The 22739-nt window shown below is 39.3% G+C and overlaps 2 protein-coding genes across 2 annotated transcripts in view; one reads left to right on the top strand and one right to left on the bottom strand.

The window, feature by feature from the left end:
- The window catches only part of LOC140230745 (coiled-coil domain-containing protein 112-like), a 20014-nt gene extending 12413 nt beyond the window's left edge, over window positions 1–7601 (top strand). Inside the window, exons 9-13 of the mRNA XM_072310880.1 lie at window positions 942–1079; window positions 1872–1967; window positions 2905–3150; window positions 3760–3878; window positions 5013–7601. Coding sequence (XP_072166981.1) covers window positions 942–1079; window positions 1872–1967; window positions 2905–3150; window positions 3760–3878; window positions 5013–5046 — 633 coding nt within the window. The 3' untranslated portion in view covers window positions 5047–7601. The remainder of the gene's footprint in view (window positions 1–941; window positions 1080–1871; window positions 1968–2904; window positions 3151–3759; window positions 3879–5012) is intronic.
- Window positions 7602–12022: 4421 nt separating this feature from the next.
- Window positions 12023–22161, bottom strand: LOC140231301 (G2/mitotic-specific cyclin-B-like). The gene is made up of 7 exons (XM_072311453.1): window positions 21875–22161; window positions 20491–20646; window positions 19104–19289; window positions 18294–18554; window positions 17357–17593; window positions 16108–16362; window positions 12023–15229 (listed from the first exon to the last, which is right to left on the bottom strand). Exons 1-7 carry the CDS (start codon window positions 21899–21901, stop codon window positions 15131–15133), a joined length of 1221 nt encoding a protein of 406 aa, XP_072167554.1. The 5' UTR covers window positions 21902–22161; the 3' UTR covers window positions 12023–15130.
- Between the last annotated feature and the right edge of the window lie 578 nt (window positions 22162–22739).

The following is a 22739-nucleotide window of genomic DNA, read 5'->3' as shown; positions in this document are numbered from 1 at the left end:
CAATTATGAGTGAGCTAACCATGTCATAACCTCACAATTTTCTGTTGATAGTGTACAAAAAATAACCAAAATTCAATGTTTCTGTCATTGAAGCCTGAAACATGATGTTATTCCTGGTTGAATAACTTAAGAATAGTGATCAGTTTGATATACCAGGATTTGAACCTCGGCATAATTGCGTTTGATTGAAAAACTGGAAATTTTAAAATTTTATGTATAAACTATATGGCAAGTAGTGGAGGTAACATGCTCACTTTGCCATCTGCATATTCATATTGACTGTTCAAGAACTCTTTTCTGAAAAATTAGCAAAACTTCAAAATGTCATAACTTCCTTATCTTTCGCCCAATTTTGATCAAAATTTTACCGTTGAACTTGTAATATTTTACTCTTTCTTATCAGACTAACTTAAATTTGGACTGGATTTCATCTTTAACTTGAAAGTTTGTCATACGTATGTCAAATTCTTTTTTTTTTTGGGGGGGGGGGGGCGGGTCGGGGGTTCAAGCTTGTACAATGCTATGATTTAGCTTTGTCCAGCTGACTATATATGCACTTGATGTTACCTACATTGATATTGGCAATGAGGACATGTAGGTATGAGCATGTTTATGTTATGTTTTAAACCAGAAGAACATTTTTGTTCGTGTATAATTTTTTTTTTCCATGATAAATTCTGGCATAATCCTCAGAAGACCCATAATTTAATGTCTTCTCCACATGACTGCAAAGTGAAAAGACAACTTTGCAGAGTGTTACCCCCTCCCTTTGGCTTACTAAAACAATATCTTACTTTTGATGCCCAGGTATTAATGTTGAAGACTCAAAACTCGAGTCTCCACCTCCATTCCCCTGCCCCATTGCCAATAATGTCAACCCTCTCTCATTCCTATGTCTCATTGCTGTACGTTTGTTGTTGTTTTGTTTGTTTCAAATGAAGGCTCAGCGGGATGAACTAATGTCCCACGTGGGAGAGGAAGACGACGCGGAGCTGGCCAAGCAGAAAGCCTCTGACAAGGCAAAGAAGAAGCTTGAGGAAGAAAAACAGGAGAGATTCTCTAAGCTGAATGCCTGGAAGGTAATATTCATTACCTACATGTACCATAGACTTGGTATACAGTAATGACAGTAACTGTTGGATGTATAATGTTCAAATAATGTACATTTGCTTCTTGCTCACTCTATCTTCCTGTCATCTCTTTGAGAGGATATATATATATTTTTTAATCATAAAAACAATGACAACTCAGAATTAGTGAAAATGCCACTGTTGAAGAAAACATATTGGTATGTTCAATATTGTATAGCTGTGCATTGAGAGTGTTGGTATAAGGGCATATCCACTAACCGATTCAGATCTATGCTGCTCATTACCGTTGATGCTCATCAGCAAATTTTCCCCCTGTGTGAAAAGTTGTAATGATAATGATGTTGTAGATATAAAGAACAGCAATTGACTACTTGTATAATGTATAGAACCCCCAGTGATGTTACTGGAAGCTTTGCTATAAAGGCCCCTTGGTTCTCTGTAGTCGAATTAAAAGAATTTACAAGATCACCATAATTGGTAGTCTGTACAATATCTCTCACATCAGTACTATTATCTTCAACTCAACCATTGATATGCTGTATCAAAGAAAGCATTCATACAGTAAAGCATGAAGATGACATGCACTGGTGTATTTCATATTCCTACATTTGTATATAAATATACTTACAATCCACACAATAGATTACTGCTCTCAATCAGGAGCTTTTGGTTGTTTGTTTGTTTGTTTGTTTTTCTGGCCAGTTATTACCTCCAGTAGCAGCTAGATAAAGATGAAGGGTACATATGATAGTTGTCTTTTTAATTTGTTTGCTTTGACAGGTGCAAAAGGAATTAGAACGAGCAGCTGAAGAAGAGAGGAGAATGGAGGAGGAGTACAAAAAAGCCAAGAAGCAGGAACTTGAGAGACAGAAAAAGGTATCATCTGGCTCATTTCTCACTCAGCTACTTTGTGATGGACGTCTTCATGGTGGGAAACAATAACTAACTTTTGTACCACACTCTTCTTCGTCTTGAGATGAAGTTAAGTGTGAATATCTTGTTATCCCTGGCTTCTTGAATTGCCATCTCCACCATCTTCACTCTACAAATTTGACATTTGTGAGTAGCCAGGTTCATTGAAACAGAAACTGGTTCTTTAGGAGAACAAGTCTTAGTAATGTAATTTATGAAAAGGTGATATGGATCCTAATCAAATGATTGGCTGAGAGCCATCTTGTGATCAGTCTTTTATTTTGCCCAAGGGAACAAATTTACTTTCCCCCGGACATTAGTATATGACTCGTACTAGCAACCTCTCAATGCTAAGCTGTATGTGTATTACAAATGCATTGAATTGTTTCTCTGTGTGGTTCACTTAGCTTTGAGTGGACACTGGTATGTTAGTCTCGCAAAAATAGCAGCCGCAAAAATTTAATCATGTCACTGTTTTATAAAACAAATAATGCACATTACTTGGTCTGCCAGTAGAATACTGTATACGCCGTTATTTTCGCTACAGATATTTTTGCGAATGACGAGGTCATAGACATTTTCACGAGATGTTGTTTTCGCGAATTGACGCCAACGCTTACGTTAATGCTCTATTCACAAAACGCATGGAGACAATTTCGCGCGTTGTTAAATTCGCGATCCAACTGCAATTCGCGAAATTCGCGAAAATTAAACCCTCGTGAAAATTACGGCGTATACAGTATTAACTTTTGAACAGTTTACAACACACTCGGCTTTGCCTCAAATGTTTGCCGCTGTTCCAAAATGGCTATCAGATGGATTATTGTGCATTATTGTGTAAAATAAAATTTATTTGCTTGTCTATTTGTTCTTTGTGAAAATTTTTTGTTGTCATTTTCAGATAGAGACCAAGGCTCTAGTCCAGATTCACATCCAGGAGCGGAAGGAGGCAGAGCTCTTGAGGCAGTTGGAGGAGGAGACCCGCAGGGAGGCAGAGGCGGAGGAGAAGAGGCGGGCAGTGGCCCAGGAGAGGGTGCGCTTCCTGGAGCGGGACAAGAAACAGCTGGAAGGGAGACTAGCCAAGGAGAAGGCCAGGGTGGAAGAGGAGCGACGGAAGAAGCAGAGGCTGGAGAGACTAAAGGGACAGGTCAGTTAGTTGCCAGAGTGTGCATGATCACCTGATCACTGAATTTTATTGTTTCAAAGGAGCACGTGACCGTAGTAGCTCTAACAGCTTTGATGGGATCCATTTCTTTGCCTTCTTCACCTTAATACTCAGCAGGATAACTTCATACTTATGATTTTTTTTTTTTTTTTTTGCACTGCCTCCCAAGAGCAGGCAAATTTGTCTGTTAAAAACTGGATAATTGATTGAGTACAGAAATGATTGTAAATGCATCACTCATTATCATGCAGCTAGCGTGATCACAAACTGCCGGTCTTGTCTCGTGTGTCTGTGATGCAACCTTTTCAGTAAATCAATAATATTGTGCTTCTAATGGTGATAAAGTCTTCAATGATAATTATACAAATGCAATACAGTTGTAGATACATGGTAGTAAGTAAGAACCACATTTCATACACATTATTTCAGAAGCAGTGATGCTTTCTGGAAAGTAAAGTCTAGTTAAGTTATTTAATTCTGTACATGGCATGGAAATCTTGATCAGGAAAAAAAAAAAAGAAGAGAAAAAACGTTTAGGAAAGGATAAGTATTAACCTTGCTCTGCATTGTGACATTCATGCACAAACGCAGGTGGAGGTTCAGGCGAAGAGGGATCCAACCAGGCTCTACCAGCTGACGGCCGGATGGAAGGAAAGAAAAAAAGATACATCCACCGGCTCCAATGGGCCTGTGCTTCATATACCCCACAGGTGGGTGTGATCATTTCTTCACAAGTATGCATCAAATGTGTTTTGCCAGTAAAAGGCCATGAACACTTCATTTTTCTGCTCGATTGATGTGCATGGAATACATATGAAAAAAAAAATGCAAGTTCCCACAGACACTGCTGGCTTACGGTTTATTAACACAGATATGGATGCATGGGACTGTGGGGGGCTGATGATCACTGAATTGACAAAATTTTGGTCAGGAACACTTTTGACTTTCTTTCACCCATTATGTGCTCTGGCACTTATCTAAACTTGTCAAGCTTTTTCAGCGTTTAGTCATCCATCCAGACTTGATTTATAGTTGTTGAAAGTTTAGCAAGTCCATTCAGGTGTAGCAATATGCCTCAGTCCAACAGGCAGGCCAGGGTGACAAGTACAGTAGGGATTATGTGGATTACTAGGTAGGCGATCTCCATTCATTGACAATAATACCTGGTAGTTTCCAGACACCCGGGCCAGTTGACAAAGAAAGCACTCCAGCAGCATGCCAAAGGGTGAAGAAAGCAATGGGTAGTCCTAAAAACACTCCCCCCCCCCCCCCCCCCACCCACCCAGCCACACAACAGCCAAAAAAGCCCAGCCTGGCTAGGGTTAAGCTTTATTCTCATTTTTATATTTTGTGTCACATGATTGCGTGAGAAAGTTCTATCTCTGTGAGGCATTATGGGGGATTCTCTACCTGCAGTTCACGTTATGTCTCCCAAAATTTTGAGAAAAAAAAAATAATTGTACAATGGTTGTACAAATGGAGGCACATCATTAGTTTGAGCTTTGCCAAAGATATCACAGAGCTATTATAAATGTAGAATGTGCAGACTATGTATACAGGTCTGCCAACATTCCCACATCCATATCAGGGAGATTCTACGCAACAATCAGGAAGATATGTACATGTGTGTTACATGCATTTCAATGGCCGAAAATAATTCGCAAATCAGGGATATTTTAATATTCTCTTATTCAGACATGTACGGATTTTGACATTTTCAGGGAGACTCCTGCAGAATCAGGGAGACTTGGCAGCTCTGTGTATTGTCATAATTGTATGAAATGGGATGAAATGGATTTTCATGTTCTCTCTTGGTCTCTTTCTTATTCTCTTTCTTTTTGTAGAGCAATACCATCATGGAGGGCTGGACCTTCCTGAGAGACAGTTTTATTCCGTCGGCACCAAAATTTGATTCCCTCCTATTGGAAGTCAAGCTTTTTTATCTCACCCGAGAGAGGAGACATTGGAAGCCACACAGCAACGTTGCAGAGTCTGTGACACAGACTACAACCAAAAGCACAACTGTGTGATCCTACCAGATATGAACAGATCACTCTTACGGGTGTGGTATAGCTGTCATCAATGTCAATGGCCAAATGAGCAGCGAAAACTGTCAATGTGTCATTGAACGTCATAGTTTTGCAAAGTGGTATTTCTTGAAGACTAGTAGACAAGTTCATACTGCAGCAAATTGTAGATCACTCTGCAAGTCATTGGTGTGTTTAGCAGGTAACAGCCCTTGCTAGCAGGTTTGCACAACTTTCAAAGACATGATTCACCAAGAAGCTTTCATTTGGTAACAGAATAGAATCATTTCAAACTTTGTCCAAATCACCAAGGCACTTTTCTGTAAGAGAAATAAAGAATGCCTCTTGAGTATCAACAAGCATTTATGTGTAACCCTGTTCCAACATTTCATTTTCAGAGCCTATTCCAACTTATAACTCCATGGAAAAGGAAGTGGTCAATTTGACTGACAGGTTCTTGATTATTACATTGCAAATGCCCATAAACAGCTGGTTAGAAATAAGCGGAAAAACAATAAGATAAAGATCTAAAACAAGAAAAATATAATTGTCAAAAGATTTCATCAATTAAATGAAAGTCATGCTTTCGATGAAGGCACTATTATACTAGTTGAATTATGTGCCTATTGAGAGGTGAAATATTGTATTATTAATTCGTCGCTGGGGCGACAAGACCTTGTATCTGAAATTGCGGTGAAAATTATGTTTTTGCATTAATGGTCAGATAATCAGATAAATGATGTCCTGTCCAAATTCTAGCTGTCTTACCCCAAAAATGAGGCCACCATGGGATTTCAAAGTAAAGGCTTTCCCATTTGATACAGTGCTTTGGCTGCCATGTCTTTTTGCTCATCTGAACGTTTGACACTTTGTAGATACGAGGTCTTGTTGCCCCAGCGACGTTATGTAAAAACAAAAACAAACAAAGAATATACAAGTTATGATGACCAGAATACTGACCTCTTCTCTTCTGTGCGTGACTGAAAGAGACATGTCTTTAACTAGTGAAAGCAATTTGGACTGGCCTGGGGCAATAGACCAATGCAGCACATTTTGGGCAAAGTTCAATGTCAGTGATGTACTGTGTACAGTGAACCAGGAGGACTATACTGTAGCTGCATGTTACTGTGGTAGTGAATGCAATTACAGTATCTGACTTTGCTCTTAATATCAAGTGCACCTCTGCTACTTTCTTTGCTTTAGTTCATAAATGGATATATTCCTAGCATAGCAACCTGAAACAAGGACTGCCTGTGAGGCAATCACATATCCACACAGCAATAAGGAGTTGTGCATTTTTTATTGTTTTAACCCTTTATTATGTGCCACGTTTGCATGCCTGACTCAGTTGACAACGTGGCAAGTTTGCATATTCTGCTCAAATGCGCAAAACCGCCAAATCGATCAATAGATCGGCAAATGCCACAGTAAAATGAAAGTGTTTTTTGCAATTCCATTCCTATCACATATACAGCTGTAGCTTGCACTTCATGTGGTGATTGACTATCAAGTGCTATTTTAAGTTTCTGTCACTGTTTCCTGTGCAGAAGTTGTGCCTCTACAGAAATGCAGCTACTGGTCATTTGAAAGAAAAATGATAATAATCATAATCATAATTTGTTGTGGTCTCAGAATAATGTGGCACATGGGGTTTTGGCACATAAAAACTTAATAGAAGTACAACATGTACAGGGTAAAATGAAACTTTGTCCAATTATCACCATGATAATTTTCTGTGATTTTCCTCCAATACATGCCCCCAAAATGTGTATTGTTTAAAAAAAAAAAAAGAGAGAGAGAGAGAAAAAAAAAAAAGTACTGAAATACATGTACAATGTGTAATCTTGAATTGCTTGGTTAGATAGCCTGGAATGTTATACAACATTATATTTGTTTTTGTCTAAGGAACTAGAACATAATATGTTGTGTGAGAATGGTGTTTGCCGAGTTCATTTAGGCCAAATTCCTCATTTCATGACAAAAATGCCCCAAGAAGCACAATTTGAAATGTACTACAGTGGACTCCCGTTAACACAAAATCCTCGGGACTGGCAGTTTTCTTCTCTATATCAAAATTTCGTTATAACTGAACAAATAAACAATAAAAACATATGAGTCATTTAACCCGTCGAGGACGGACTGATTTTGCTACAACAGGCATTTCCCATACACACCTGCCCGAGTATACTCGGGACTCGTCCTCAACGGGTTAAGTAGATGTTGTCGCCTGAATTTGTACTCTTTTACGTGAATTTCGTTGGAACCATGTTCAATACAATGGCCCGCTGTATATGTATTCAAATTGTTTTTCACGCCTGATAAGATTGGATGTGGTAAGAAGGGAGATTGTGTGAACTCATTTTGTGGAAAAACATTGAATAAAATGAAATAGCCTTTTGCCAGCTATTTGGACTGTGCAAGTTTTGTGAATCTAAACACATTACCATGCCTGCTGTCCACTTCTAGAAGAACATTGCTTTGATTTTGTTTTGCTTTTATTGAATGTATGCTTTGAAATACCAGTCTTGTATTTTATTTTATTTTATTTTTTTTTTGAACATTGTAAGGATTACCCACCTCTCAGCAATCAGAAATATGATTGAGAGTGCCTCTTTCTTACTCATACATGTTACTTAGCACAGGTACATTTCCCACTTTTGATCCTTACCAGTTCAAAACATATGCATCAGATAATACTGTCATTGATATGAGTACATATAATAGCTGAATAGTGTACAATTTAAAGGGCAAGTCCACTTTCATATACATATAGTGGGGGGCCTTGCATGTGTTATTTTTTATTTTCAGTTCAAGTTGATGTAAAAGTTTAATTTTTGGTACCATTGTAAAGGTAATTGTCTATAGATCAATTTTGGTTCAAGTGTCAAGCACACAAGTAAGAAATACTCAAAATGACCGCCAAAATCCAAGATGGCCGCCAACTTCTAGACTTTTGTCAAAAAATTGGATAAAACTCTCCATTTGAAGTGATTTAAGTGCTGAACCTGATATTTTCAAGGGTAATGAGATTATTGGACACATTTAGAAATAAAAACAATTAATGCCTTTTGCTTAATTTGCATAAATTTACATAAATTCCATTTTTTAAGCTTTTTTCCTTTAAAAAATACAATTATTTAGAGACAAGATGTATATAAAAAATGAAATAATCACAAAGAAATGATTATAAGGAAAGAATTACAGCGAAATCTTCCAGAAATGTCCTAAAATACATTTTCAGCACATCCGATGAATAGGGGGTCAATAGCTCCATGTTTTACAGAGGCATTATACTCCAAAGAAAGGTCTTGGAACTGCTAGCGCACCCATTTGAAGTGATTTAAGTGCTGAACCTGATATTTTCAAGGGTAATGAGGTAATTGGACACATTTAGAAATAAAAACAATTAATGCCTTTTGCTTAATTTGCATAAATTTACATAAATTCCATTTTTAAGCTTTTTTCCTTAAAAAATACAATTATTTAGAGACAAAATGTATATAAAAAAAATGAAATAATCACTTTCAAAGCAATGTATCAATACATTGCTTTGAAAGTGATTGCTATACAGAATCAGAGCGTGTGTGAGTTTTGTCCTGGCAGCTCATATTACAGGATATAACAGTAGTTGTTGAATTCATGTTCATGGAGTACAGCAGTGAACACAGAAATGTACACATGCACGTTACATGATCAGGAGTTGATATTTTCACATGTTAGATTTGCGAATAGTACCCAGATCGCAGAATTCCCACAAATAACCCCAGGAAAACAGGTACGGTATGAAGTCTCATTAATTGTCTTTGATGCGTTTGAGGTGACAAAAAATGATGTCAAGTATCAAAACTAAATGCAATCGTAGAATTTGCTTTGTGTTTGCTCTTTGTTGTAGGCTGCTCAGGTACAGCCCTGTCGCGATTTATGCAGCGACTGGGCTGTGTATAGTTAGTGTACAGTGTATTTACATAATATGCACAGCCCTGTACAGTGTATTTACATAATATGTGTATGCACAGGCCTGTCACATCATTATCACAGCAAGTCATGACTGGTACTCTTAGTGGTCTCAGTCTGGTGGCCCCTGGCTGGGCCCCCTGCCTTGGCCCAGCACTTAGGCTCCTGGCCTCGGCCCGACCTTGGGCCCCGTGAGCCCCTGGGCCCCTGGGCCACCGGGCCCCCGGGCCTGGGCCCACTTGGGCTCTGGGCCCCTGGTTCTGGGCCAAGGCCCATGGCCTTGGGTCCGGCCTTAGGCCCCGCCTTTGGCCCGGCTGTACTTTGTACATGGTCTATGTGAAATCAAGCTTGTCTTAACTGTATAATTACAAATAATTACAAATAATCACAAATGATCAACAGGTCCATACTATGAATATATAAATATATGAATATATGAATATATGGTTATATGAATATATGAATAATATATGTAATATATATATTATTATATATGATTATATAAATGTGATCAGGCGTTCTGTTCCGGTGTCAGATCTGCAGTCATTCATATAATATAGCAAATTTTATGCATGTATAAATGCTACCGCTATGAAGTAACTTAATGCTCTACCGGGAAAACCGTTCCTTACTGGTAAAATATTGTCTTACCGAGCTGCTTTCATTCAAGCATTACCGTTTGAAAACCGTTGCAAAGCTGACATGACTACCGGGAAAATACTCACGTAAAGAGAGGGCTTACCGTTCGCACAACTTTTACCGTACCGTACCTTTACCGATAGCGCGCGAGAACTGCAGAGCGCGCGCGCCCGCAAATCTGTACTTCTACCAAAGATAGTAGATAACAAGATACGAAGGCGCGCGATAAAAGTGGACACATTATTGCTATCCTACATGACGATACAAAAGAGAGCTAAGTACAAACTCAGTACACCTAGGAACATCATTCATTTCCAAAGGTAGTGGTATCTTTATTATCTTGAAAAGATTTAAAAATTATAATCGTAGCTTTTTTTCGATTAAGGGGATTATTTTGAAGAACAAGATTTTAGAGTAATAAGGACTATTTCATGGAGGTAAAAATTTGGCAACAACATGATCTCACAATCAAAAACGCTTGATAAACAACAACATTTTCAAAGACAGCGCGTCTCAGGCAAAAGACACACATCACCTGAGACGCGCTGTCCCTGAAGCCGCTGCTGCTGTTTATCAAGCGTCAAGGCAGCGCGTCTCAGGTGATTTGAGTGAATACAACAATATTAGTAGAACCAGGGCCCCATTTTATCAAAAGATAAAATCGATTTTAAATTTCCTTACCACACAGGCTGCAATAGACTTACAGTTGAAATCAACTATATAATCAATTTTAAATCTTCATAAAATAGGGCCCAGGTAGAACATATCAGTGAAAGTTTGGGGAAAATCCAACAATCCGTTCAGAAGTTATGAATTTTTAGAGCATCTGCGCAATCACTGCTGAATGAGGAGACTACTACAGTGTATGATGTCACATGTGTACAATGGTATAAGGAAAATAAAAAGAATTTCACAAAACTTTAGTTTTTGTTTTTTTTTAATAAAGTGCACATTTCTTCGACTCGTTACTGACGTACGGTGTATGTTAAGGGAAATATTATTCCCCTTGCCTTCTGAAAGAAAGAAGTCAAGTGTTCTTTTGTTATGCGAGAAAAGTGAAAATGTTAAATTTTCTTTATACTGTCTTTATATCGTTGTACTCATGTGACATCACAAGCTATAGTAGTCTTCTCATCCAGCCATGACTGAGCAGAAACTTCAAAAATTCATAACTTTTGAACAGATTGTCCAATTTTCCTCAAACTCTCAGTGATGTGCTCCACTAATATTGCTGCATTCACTCAACCCACAGGTCTATGAAGGTGAACTTGTCCTTTAATTGGAGGTGATTTGAATATATGTGAGCATGAATCAGTTAGGGTAAATTTATGATTCATTTTGAAGTTGGGTTTCAGATTTTGCCGTTTTCAACCCTCTGTACAAAATTGAACTTTACACAAGAACCAATGATGTGTATGTGTGCTTATGACCCTGAACAATAGACATGAATACCATGAATACCACCCTTTTCAGAGCTCTGCTGACTAGGCTTCTGGAATCTTGCTCCAAGGCACATGAATGCTTTATTAATAATTCATGATGGATTGCCCTGGGCACTGCTAGTCTGAATTCATGGTAAAGGGTAAAATGCATGCACATGAAAAGAAAAAAAAAGCACAGGTTTTCATGTGCTTGCATACACTACATTTCAGGATGAATAAAGACTAGCTGTGACAGTGGAATTTCTCATGAATATTATGTACACTGTAATATGAGAGAGTGATGTATACGTACAGGGCTTATGGCCAGTCAGCACCCTGGTAACCCACTCATAAGCTCTTATCCAAAATGTCACAAAGTGCAGCAGCCTCCTTAGCCAGCGATGACATCATGGACACTTGAAATTTGTAACTTTTGAATCAGTAGTCCACTTTTCTTCAAACTTGCTGCTTTCACTCAATCCACATCTACATGTATATTTGGGCTTTGGTTTCCCTTAGAAAAAAAAAATTGCGCCCCTTTATAAACATTCTAGTAAAGAATAGGATGACAAACTGTTCAAATTGTAAGGATTAGTATTTGAAAAAACATGGACAAATGCATGAATATGTGTATACATGTAATTGAAAACTAAGAGATACAAAGTACACTACATGCACTCACTGGAAATACATACACTGTAGCTTGTACAGTGTACAGTTGTACACTGTACAACTGTATCAATTAGGGGCAACACACACCTACACCAATCCACACTTGAAACAAAAGACAAATGTACTAAACAGAAAAATACATAATCTCAATAAATCTTTTAATTTTGTACTGCTTAACATCTTTTTTTAAAACATACATGTCCCTTTACTTGGGTGCACAGTTGGATGACAGCATGATTAAGTGCAACGTGCTAGATATGAAAGGACAATAAATGTACAGGAAATGCGAGTGGTTAAAAGTTGCTCTTTCACAAACTAATTCACCTCTAAAATATTCATGTTCAACAATGTGATGCTGTTACAGCTACATAACCTTTTTGGAGAGTCTGAAACATGGCCTTGAAACCTAATGCAGAATAATTGCAAGCAGTTTTTACAGCAAACCTTTAGATCAATTTGCGAACTTGGTGTTGAAAGATGCATTTTAGAAGCCCAGTTCAATGAAACCTAACCCTGCCTAAGATGCTAGAGATGATCAGCATTACGGTGATCCAACTTAGACTGTATCTTATACATGTATATAGCGTACATTAACTTGCCTTTTGTTTTCCTTTTTTTTTTTGAAAAGTTGCGCAATTTGCAGGCTTGCATCATGACTTTTGATATACAGTTCATGTATAGGCTTGGAATCAGGGCTGCCAACATTCCCATGTCAAAATTGGATACATTCAATAACAGTCACAGGGAGATACTTCATGTTATGAATACTTTCATTGGGCAAAAAAAAAAAAAAAAATGATTCCAGAATTTGGGAGTAATTTTGTCAATGTTAATTCTCAAGACTGGTCTAATCATCTTGAGAAGATTTTGGTAGAAATCTATAGAGAGTGGAATATATGAGACCTGCATGTCAAAATTGTAACCCAATTCCATGCATATATTCATGGAAAATGCAACCAGTAGCCATGTAACGTACAGCTGTATGGCAGAAATCCAGTTTGGACGTCTATTTAACAACTCTTGCCATGAATCCGATACCACTCATGTGTGTTCTGGGGTGTGCATTTCCTGCAGTTTACTTGCTCATAGTAACATGCATAACAAACTCAAACAGGTTATTAAAACTAACAAGTCAATTGAATGGTTCAAGTGGTGATTAACAATAAAAAAGAAATGAACGGAAACAAGTTTAACATTAGCCATGATCAACAGACTTTGTACAGATTACTCAACGGGGGATATTGTCGATGTCCACTCCTCTCTATAGACTATTCTTCGCCACTAATCAAACTGCTAGGATGTTTGAATATTCATGATGCGGGGTAGGTGTTCTATGCAGGAGTTTGTGCTTTCCTCTCGTAACCAAGGTCGAACTTTTGCAAAATGCTCTGTATATTAACAATTTATTTGCTCAGCGGAAGTTGCAGCACTTTTTGCCACTTCTGTTGGTAATTTTCCATGTTCGACACCAAAGTGTAGGAAGAAGGGGTGTGTTTATCAACTCACTTCTGTCACAGAATTGGGGTTTTCAGATGACTTTTAGCGAGATTTGAGGAGATGATAAATTCAAAACTGTTTTGATTATGGAGTTGGGAATGGCTTTAGGAAACACAGAAAAAAGTGATCTCTAAGGCGTTAGAGTAGAGACATATTTCTGTGGACATGATAAATGCTAGGTTGTTTTGAAACATGTGTATAGCTTAGACCTACCCATGGCAACTACATGATCTCTGCTCCTCAGGTCAAACAGTGCAGTGGAGCTGCCTAGTGACAAGGCCTTCCTCTCAACTCGCGATAGAGATGATAAACGCAACTCGAGAAACTCGATCCAAAAGACCTTTACCACTGTGTTTTGATAGTGGGAATGGAAACGCGTTTCAAACATGGGAAAGATGATTAACGCAGCCAAGAATACGCGCAGCATTTAATTCAATGAGATGGCAAAAAAATGTTTCTACCCGATGATATTCATAAAGGACAAACACACATGGATCTGAGTAAGTACAGATGTTTAAACTTCATTATTTCAGTGCCAAGGTAACATCTTTGCCCCCATAAAATCAACCCTTATTCCACAATGCTGAACATGGTGAAACACCAATTATGCTCAACAAAAAACATTAAAGTGCTCAAATTTCCATAAACAGTCAAACCGGTCTACAGAACCCACTATAGCGAAATTTTACATACTTAATAGGTAGGTGGCCACAAACAACTGATGGACTGCAAATTTGATCAGTATACAATAGCAACACATTAGCAGAGCTTCATTCTCTTGAAAACATAGCAAAAGGTCATCCAGTGTCATTTTTAGAAACAAAGTGTCCCCCCTCATCAACAACAAAATCAATCTTTCCATTTTTCCAATTTTCTTTTTCTTTCAATGTTCACAACATTACATTTTTACTGGTATTACACAAGGGCTTTAATAGAATAGTTAGTTGGGAATGTAAGCAGAGAGAAACCTTGGCACAAGGGGCTGATTGGGCTAACCCTGAAGCAGGTGGACAATGAACGCAGTGAAATGCAGACTGCAAAGGGCAAACCGAGTGACCACTGGCCATGTCAGTCCAATGACCGCTACAGTGGAAACCAAGTACAACAGTACAGGGAATTCTGGTGATGATGGGGTTCATCAAGTCCAGCTACGCAAGTTACCTCGTTATAATCCTGGACCCTCCTATTTGTACACTTGGAAAATCCAACCTCACTACAGCATAACGGGACTCCCCTGTGGGGAAGGGGGTAGGGTGTATGGTTTGTGGGGAGGGGGTGTTTAGACTTTTTTAGTGGCTGCATAAAACTAGTGGCAGCTAAACCAGGTCTAACTGTAGTTCACAAAGGAGGATGGTTGGGAAAGGAGGGGGTTAGGGCAAGAGCCTGTACATATACTTACTCAAAGGCTTGATCTGCTCTTTTGTGTTTACAGTTAAAACTTCCAATTATACTACACATGCTAAAAACTGACACAGCTGGTCGTCTTGACAAATCACATCGACATTTGTTGCACGTGGGTGAATACATCACTAAAATATATGTAAAGGTTGCGACAGATCCATCGTTATCTCTCAGCTGGTGAAGCATTGCCAAGAATCCAGGACTCGTCTCCAATGCCACCAGCAGTCCTCATCAATAAATGTCTTGGAATATTGCGGAGACAGTCTCTGTCTGCTCAATGTATGGAAGCTCACCAGCATATGAAGTCCACTGCCCCATCCATTATTGCAGTTCTACACGAATGCACACACACTACGATTCCTCAGCCAGTCGCTTTATTAGACTCGACTTTAGTTCTGGGATGGTGCTGATCTTCATGAACTTATTGCTGGCATATTTTGTCTTGACAGCCTGTGATGAAAAGAGGGGGAAAAAAGTGTTAGAGGAAACAAATTCACAGCATTTATGTCGTCTTTGAAGTAAGCCAACCAGTTCAGCAGGATTTAGTACTTGATCAGATTTAAGAGAACGTGTGTATCAAATTCTTGCCACATTACTCTACCTCAATTGGCGTTTCTACATCAGCCCGATGAAATCCAAGCTTGATTTTTTTTCGAGATCGTAAATTGGCACGCCTTTTCATTTCCTATTCACATCAGCCTGAAGAGAATTAACCAGATTTTTTTTAGTTAATTTGATAGCTGAGCATGCGCCTTCCAAAAATTACCTGTGCAATCACCATTTCGTGTGCAGATTGCCTCGATCGATCGGGTCGCACATGCTGCTAGGCACGATGGGATGCATCACACAAATTTCTTGAGGCAAATTCAATTTGTCAAAAATAGTGCTACCTAGTTAACAAATCTCGCTATTTTGGAAATTTTCCTAGTTTGGGTCTAGAAATTTAGCAAGCCAATATGAATTAATATGGTGTTCAGTGACCTTTTGACATTGCCTGTTCATTTCAAGCAATTCACTGAAAGTGTCCCATTCTTTTAATAGCTATCCTTCCAAATCACATTACTGTAGGCCATTGTACCATGGTAAATGACATTTAACCAAATCTCATGTCCTTTAATTTTTTACTTACTTGATTACTTTTTGACAAGTCTGTTCATTACATTTAAACCCAGCGTTTCATACTCGAGCCTTGAATCAATTATATCCAATTGGGATTTTCTTACAATTTTGACAATGTTGTAGTGGATAGGTGGACAGACACACAACCTGAAAAAATCCCTGGGGCACCCTTGGGGCAAAGGGATGAAAAAAAAAAAGAGGTAACTTGCCGAGTACTTCTGTGATGTGGAGTCGTCCTTGCAAACGATCTTGGCCAGCTTTCGAACGATGGGAGTCAGGTGCTCTTCGCTGTACATGCTATAGTGGGCCATCTTGGAGCACCACCGACTGTCGGGATCCAGGAGAGTCATGGAGAGGTAGATTGCTGCAGCGGCAATCTCCGAGGGGTCGTACTTCACCATGTCATACTCAGGGAGGGTCAGCTCCATCAGGTACTTGGCAAGTGTGTGCTTCTGAGCATCAACCTAGAGTTGATATGTGCACAAATAATGAACGGTGAGCATGAACAAAGCCAGCGAGTCCATGTAGGCTCCTGGTTCACAGCTAGGTAATCATTTGCACTCCAGCAAGGAGCAATAATTTTATTTAGAATTCACAAAAACCTCATACACTGTATAAACCTTATGACATTTTCTCATGGCCCTTTCCCAAACAAGTTTAGTGCAGATTGTCAACCCAAGAGAAGTTTACTCTGATCTTACCATAGTTGCTTCTAGCTCAAAATCAACTTAGGAGCGCCAAATGGCATTTTGCATGGAACAGGTGACAGGATGAAAGTTTTCAACTTGGCTTTTTTGCGCAATTCTTTTCTAGGAATCTACAAACCATGAAGAAAAGTACCGACACTGTGCAGCTGGTCATTAAAAGATTGAAAGAGGAAAATATAGATTTGTAGATGGAAAGGTGACAGCCTTGGTCCAAAATTGCATTACTGCCCATGCTTGAGTAAATGCTAAACTTGCATTTTTTTTCCCCTTTCAAAAATGCAAATTCAATTTTGGAACTGGGTATATTTGTAACTTCCTTACTCCATGCCCAGTCTTAGTGAAAAGTCCACTTATTCCCTCAAGTTTTACAAGTTTACCATAGAAAGAAATAAATATGAGTGTTTCAGAGTAGCTTATTGGTACATCTTGGACATCTTGGTCCACCATCCCATTTTCACCCAGCAGGTAAAGGCTGTTGCAGCAGAGAAGTCAATTCCCAACTATTGCATTGATCTTTACTTTTTACCACTTATTCAAGTTCACAAGTCATTTCAGAATACATATTCAATTTGCATAAAATCTCTTGCGCTGTCATGGGGACTACATGAAAGTAGATTTTGATGCACACATCGTATTGATAATGTGCAATTTGATCATTCTGAGCTGCTATCAGGAAAAAAAAAAAAAATGTAGAAGATATTTTTAGCTCCTAAATGTTTCACAACACAGTCCCCGACAAGGATAGACATACCCCAGCAGCTTTTGAGTTGCGACGCAGGAAGTGGAGGCAGAGGGGCTTTCCGAGAGCAAAGTTGAGTCCTTTGAGCATGATGACCTCCATCTGCCTAATCTGGGTCTTTGTGTAGGCATTGTCGGTGATATAGACAAAGTCGTTGATCTCTGGGGGGTACATTTCCTCGTACTTGCTGGCAACAAACATGGCGGTCACTCCAACAAGCTGTAGTTTACCCTTTGACACGGTGTGCTCCTGCAGGGTTCAGATATAAGAATACAAATGGAGCATTGTCAGATTGAAAACGGTTCAAACTCTGGGCATCAATGCAATCAACCCCAGGCACACCTTGATGTTTGGGTAGCATGATGGTACATTTGAAATATCAAATGTGGTAACCCATGTTGGATTGTCAAACTTGAAAGTAGCACATAATAAAATCACTTGTTACCAATATGCCACATCACAAACAAAACTGCTCATTTCATCAATAGTTTTGGAACCAGTATTATGTGCAGAGGTCTGAAAATTGTGCCGAGCCACAGTTGCAGAGGCCTGGAACAAAATTTCTAATTAACAAATTCAAACTATCCCATCATACTGAAGTAAATCCACACAGGCATACCTGTATCTCAGATTCAGATAGAAATTGGAGAGACACTAGATTTGAGAATAAAGATTGAAGGGGAAAGGAAAAGCATTCAGGAGCATAATACAGAACAAATACTAACCCACTGTATGACAATTGAACAGAAATTGTAAGATGCCTGCTTTGGAAATGTCAGACAGGAAGGGATTTCAAAGTATTGTGCATAGTTTCTAAATGTCAAATGGGCAAACTTCTGCCCCATCATCAGATAACTTTCCACAAGGCACAGAGTTCATGTAATTGGGAAATAACATTTGCAGGAACGCTTGCTGGGTGGGGGATACACCTAAAAACATTCTCTCTTACCGCAAGAAACCTGTCTATGAGCTGGATGGTGAGGAAGAGAGTCTCCTGGAGGAGGTGGAACCGAAGATGAACCTGCACCAACCAGTCGACCAGAATGAGGCGCATGCGACCCGTGATCAGCGTGTCGTCGCGGTCGAGGTAGCCCTCGGGGACGGAGAACTGCCGCTCCAGCTGCCTCATGTAGATGTAAATCTCCTTGGCATATTCGCTGCACAGCTGAGGGTTGTCCCCGTCTTCGCGGTCAATGTCCTCAACTTGAAGCTGAGGAAAAGCATTTTAATTCGGTAACTTTTATTGTCATCACCAACATGAGTTAAGCCACATCCTATCTCTGCAAGCTTCTGTCACAGTATCACTCTCCACAACCACTGACCTAGACTCGGAAATTCTTCTCCTTGTATCCAGAACATCTACATTGTACAGTTTCATCAGACAGTGCTTTCCAATCTCGTGCATCTTGCACATCTGGAATTGGCCCCATCTACATTATGTATAGATACTCGACAAGATACCCGCAGGATACTCAATAAGATGCACGCAGTATCATATCCTACATCTTCCGGCACATTTCTTTCATAAGCACCACAGAGCCAGTTATAAGTACTCTATGACCATGTTACTTTTATTTGGACTTGTTTTAAAGGGTGTATGCATCTAGACAAATTAAAAAAAAAAAAAAATACCAAGAAGTATTTGTCTCCAGCAAAAGAACACTGAGCAAAATGTAGGCAAAGCTAGACCAAGATCGCACAGATTGTTAAGCTACTACTGTTACAAATTTGTAGTCAAAGTATATAGTGTTACACTTACTGCAACAAGCTGTTGTGAGAATGCTTCTATGGCAGAGTCAACCTCCATGGCATCCATTGGCTCAGGCGAGAGTGACCGGCAAACATCTTTGGGCCTATTGTCCACAGGCAGGTTGACCACCGATTGCAGAGAAGAGGTTGCTTTGGATTTGACCAGCGCTTTTGGCTTTGTGTCTTTTTTGACCACCTGACAAAATGATAACCGTTATAGAACAGATTCATTTAAAAGGTCATCCCAGACAATTTCACAACATGCAGTCCATAAATCGATAGTGCCATGCATAGATTTGTGGAATTTATTGTACTCCTTGGGCTGAAAAACCAAAAAAACCAAAAAAACAATAGACTGACATTTCAATGAACAAGGATGATGACATTGTAGGAGGCTCACATATTCCAGTAATGTAGTCAGTAGCAGTGTAATAGACTGTTTCTGTAATTTACCACAATCTATGGATTTTCTTTTCCTATACAGTGTAATAATGTATCATTTGCCTGCTCCCTCTCATTAAGTTACATTATAAAAAAAAGGCAGGAATTAACTTAGTTGTTGCTCTGTTGGGCAACCCTCCAGCAAGCTTTGTGGTTGTTATGGGCATCTTTTGTAAACAAAGCATGCATAAAATCTGAATACATTGCAGAACTGGTCTAGTTCATTACAATACAATTTGCTTTCTAATAAGCTCACCTGTGAGCTGTGTAGAATGTACTATTGTGCACACTTTCTTTTGTTCTGCTTCCTTGAGCATCCAACCACGCACTCCAAGTTGAAGCTCTCAATTGTATGTCATCATCCTTTGTTCATTGCGATTTATGAAATTGAAAAACATTCAAGATTATTCCTCATTATCTGAAACTCTTTATTACCCAGTATAAGCAGTTCCAAGGTGTCCAAAAGTGACTTTCGAAAAATCATCTGGGAGGTCTCCTTTAAGGTCACATTCAAGATGGTGGAAATTTCAGTCAGGCACAGAAAATCAGTATTATGGTGGGTTCTGTGATCCGTCCCTTCTGATGAAAATGCAGCCCCATTTTTCTCCAGATCTAAAGTTCATCAGCACTATGATCTTCCTCAAGTTACATTGAATGTGCAGTACCGGTATCATGCGATTTGCACACATTGCATCATTCCGATATGAGATCATATTGTTATTGAATTTACTTTCGTTCAGAATGGGCATTAATTCCAAATGCACTAAACAGCACACATTGGCTTGTTCACACTTTATTGGATACTATGCTGGTGTACACAACCTGTCGTGCACATTTAAACTTAGGTGAAAGTTTGTTCTATGACTTCCACTACTCCTGCCTTCCCAAGCATAATAAATTTATATTTCCTGGAGAATGAACAAATTATCCCACCCCCATTCTTCGCATATTCTTACCTTTTTGCCTGCAGCATGCGTTGTCCTGGCCACATTGCTGATGTTTCCAAGGGCAGCCCTCTGGGTGGGTTTGGCGGCCATGGACTTAGCGCCCAACCTTGCACTGGCATTTTCGTTGTTGACGCTGAACAGTTTACCACCACCATAGAGGTTCACCTGTGTATGTTTGTCGGCAATGGAATTGAAAATGTAGATAATTTATTAGATTCTAACTACTACAAGCATACATGTACAAATGTAGTTAGTCGTTCAGCTTTAGAATGCTTCAATTACCAACTTCAAACACACATGGTTTCAATACGAAAGAAACTTTTTTTAACCCTGTAGCAGCTAGCAAAACTAAAAAAATAAAACACACAAAAGGTTCGACCTTCCATTCCAAGCCAAAATTCAACCACGAAAGCATAACAATAGATTTCGTTCTACATGCGTGTAGCCGATGGTGTTATGGTTGAAATATGGGCGGCTTCGCTTGGTGTGTACCACACTAGACTCCATAAATACAGTGATCTAGATTTCTAGTGTTAAAATCAACCCCAATCAATGTAACATTAAAAGGTTAGACCAGTCTAAGCCGTACACTGATTGGGGTCGATTATTAAAGCTAGACTACTTAATTTAAACAAGGTAAGAAGTGGTCTTAAAAAAGAACCCTGCACCTTTAAGGTTTCGACCTCCCGTGCCCAAATTTGACCGCATGCATGTGGCTTTATATACGCCTACCGTTTTACTTTTGGGTAAATTACAGAATACCGGCGGCCGATCACATGTAGATTCTAACGTTAGCCAGCGATCGAATTTTGCACAACGTTATGGTCCAATTATGGGTGGCTCATGCACTTTTCTAAAGTCATGACCTGATGACCATGTCCATGATGACAAACCCTTTTTCCTACCCTACAAAACTTTAACTGGTTACATCCAAGTCCAAAACAAAAGCAAAACATTGGTTAGTCGGTCAACATGACATGCACTGCATTGCCAGTGATGTCTAACATAATAACGTTAGTTTTAATGGTAAATCAGAATTTATACCTGCATGCTCCTTCTGTGCTGTGGTTTTTAATTTACTGCACTGACTGTAACAGTTAGAATCTGACTGTGCAGGTAACGGAGAAAACCAAAAGAAACAATATATGAGTCTGATGATAATAGGCCTAATGCAGGCCACAACTGACATTAGTAAAAAAATGTTAGGGCCTACATTTTACAATGTTTTACAAGTGTTGCATGACAATTTTTCATACAGTGAACATGGTGAATTGTAGGCACACCCTGGCCTTGCACCTTACCAACCAATTTAACACTGATTAAACCACACCGGGTAGGAACAGACATCCATTGCATGTGCTCACAATTGTATTTTCTACCAGAGGTCACTTACATTTGCGTTGTTTGTTCGAAGTGCCATGATTATATGGGTTCTGCTACAGACCCGGCGATTCAATGTCAGAAGAATCTCTGCAAGTTGAAGACGAATGCTGGAGTAAATGAGGCCTTGAATTCGGCGAGTCTTCTTGTCAGCGGATGTCGGAAACAAAGACAAGAAAGCCAAACCACCTCAGCTTCACAGGGCAGCAACCACGATAAAAGAAGCCCTCCGTGTATTCAAGTTGCTTGGATTCGACTCAGCTCTGCTATCAAATGCGCTTTTATATGTCGTGTGTACAAGTTCGTGCAGCAAGTGGCGAACATGAAGTGCGTATTTTACACGTAAGTTTGCAGCGATATTACTTCGTGCGAATAGCGAATACGAAGTGTATTGTGGCTGCCCATATAATGCAATGTCTGCGCATTCAAACATAGCGGGTGATGCGCTAATGGTCAACTCACGACCATATGCCGACCTCTGATTGGCTGCTGACGTTTCAACGAATGCGTTCCTAGGCAACACAAGAGGGGGTTGTCCTATTTTGCATGACAAAAGTATCGCAAGTGAAGGCATCCGTATGTGACATATCTGTATATCCCTGAGCGTGCACGCAGTGAGAACAGTTTGTATACAAGATATTCACGTGAAAGAAAATGACTGTACAAAAACCTCTTGTTGGTTGGCTTGTAAACATTTTCTAGGGGGTGTTTTTCGTTGGGAAGGAGAGCTATTCCTTAGGTCATATTTGTACTCATAAGGAATAGCTCTCCTTCCCAAATTTGTTTGGAGAGATTGTTCTCTCCACACAAATTTCGTCGCTTGCAATCACTTCGTGAGCTTTTGTCAAGCCATACAGTCTCCTGTTAAGTCACTTTTG

Source organism: Diadema setosum, chromosome 7, assembly GCF_964275005.1.
Source record: "Diadema setosum chromosome 7, eeDiaSeto1, whole genome shotgun sequence".
Lineage (NCBI taxonomy): Eukaryota > Metazoa > Echinodermata > Echinoidea > Diadematoida > Diadematidae > Diadema > Diadema setosum.
Note: the sequence above shows the minus strand (reverse complement) of the source record. Positions and strands in the feature narration are given on the sequence as shown.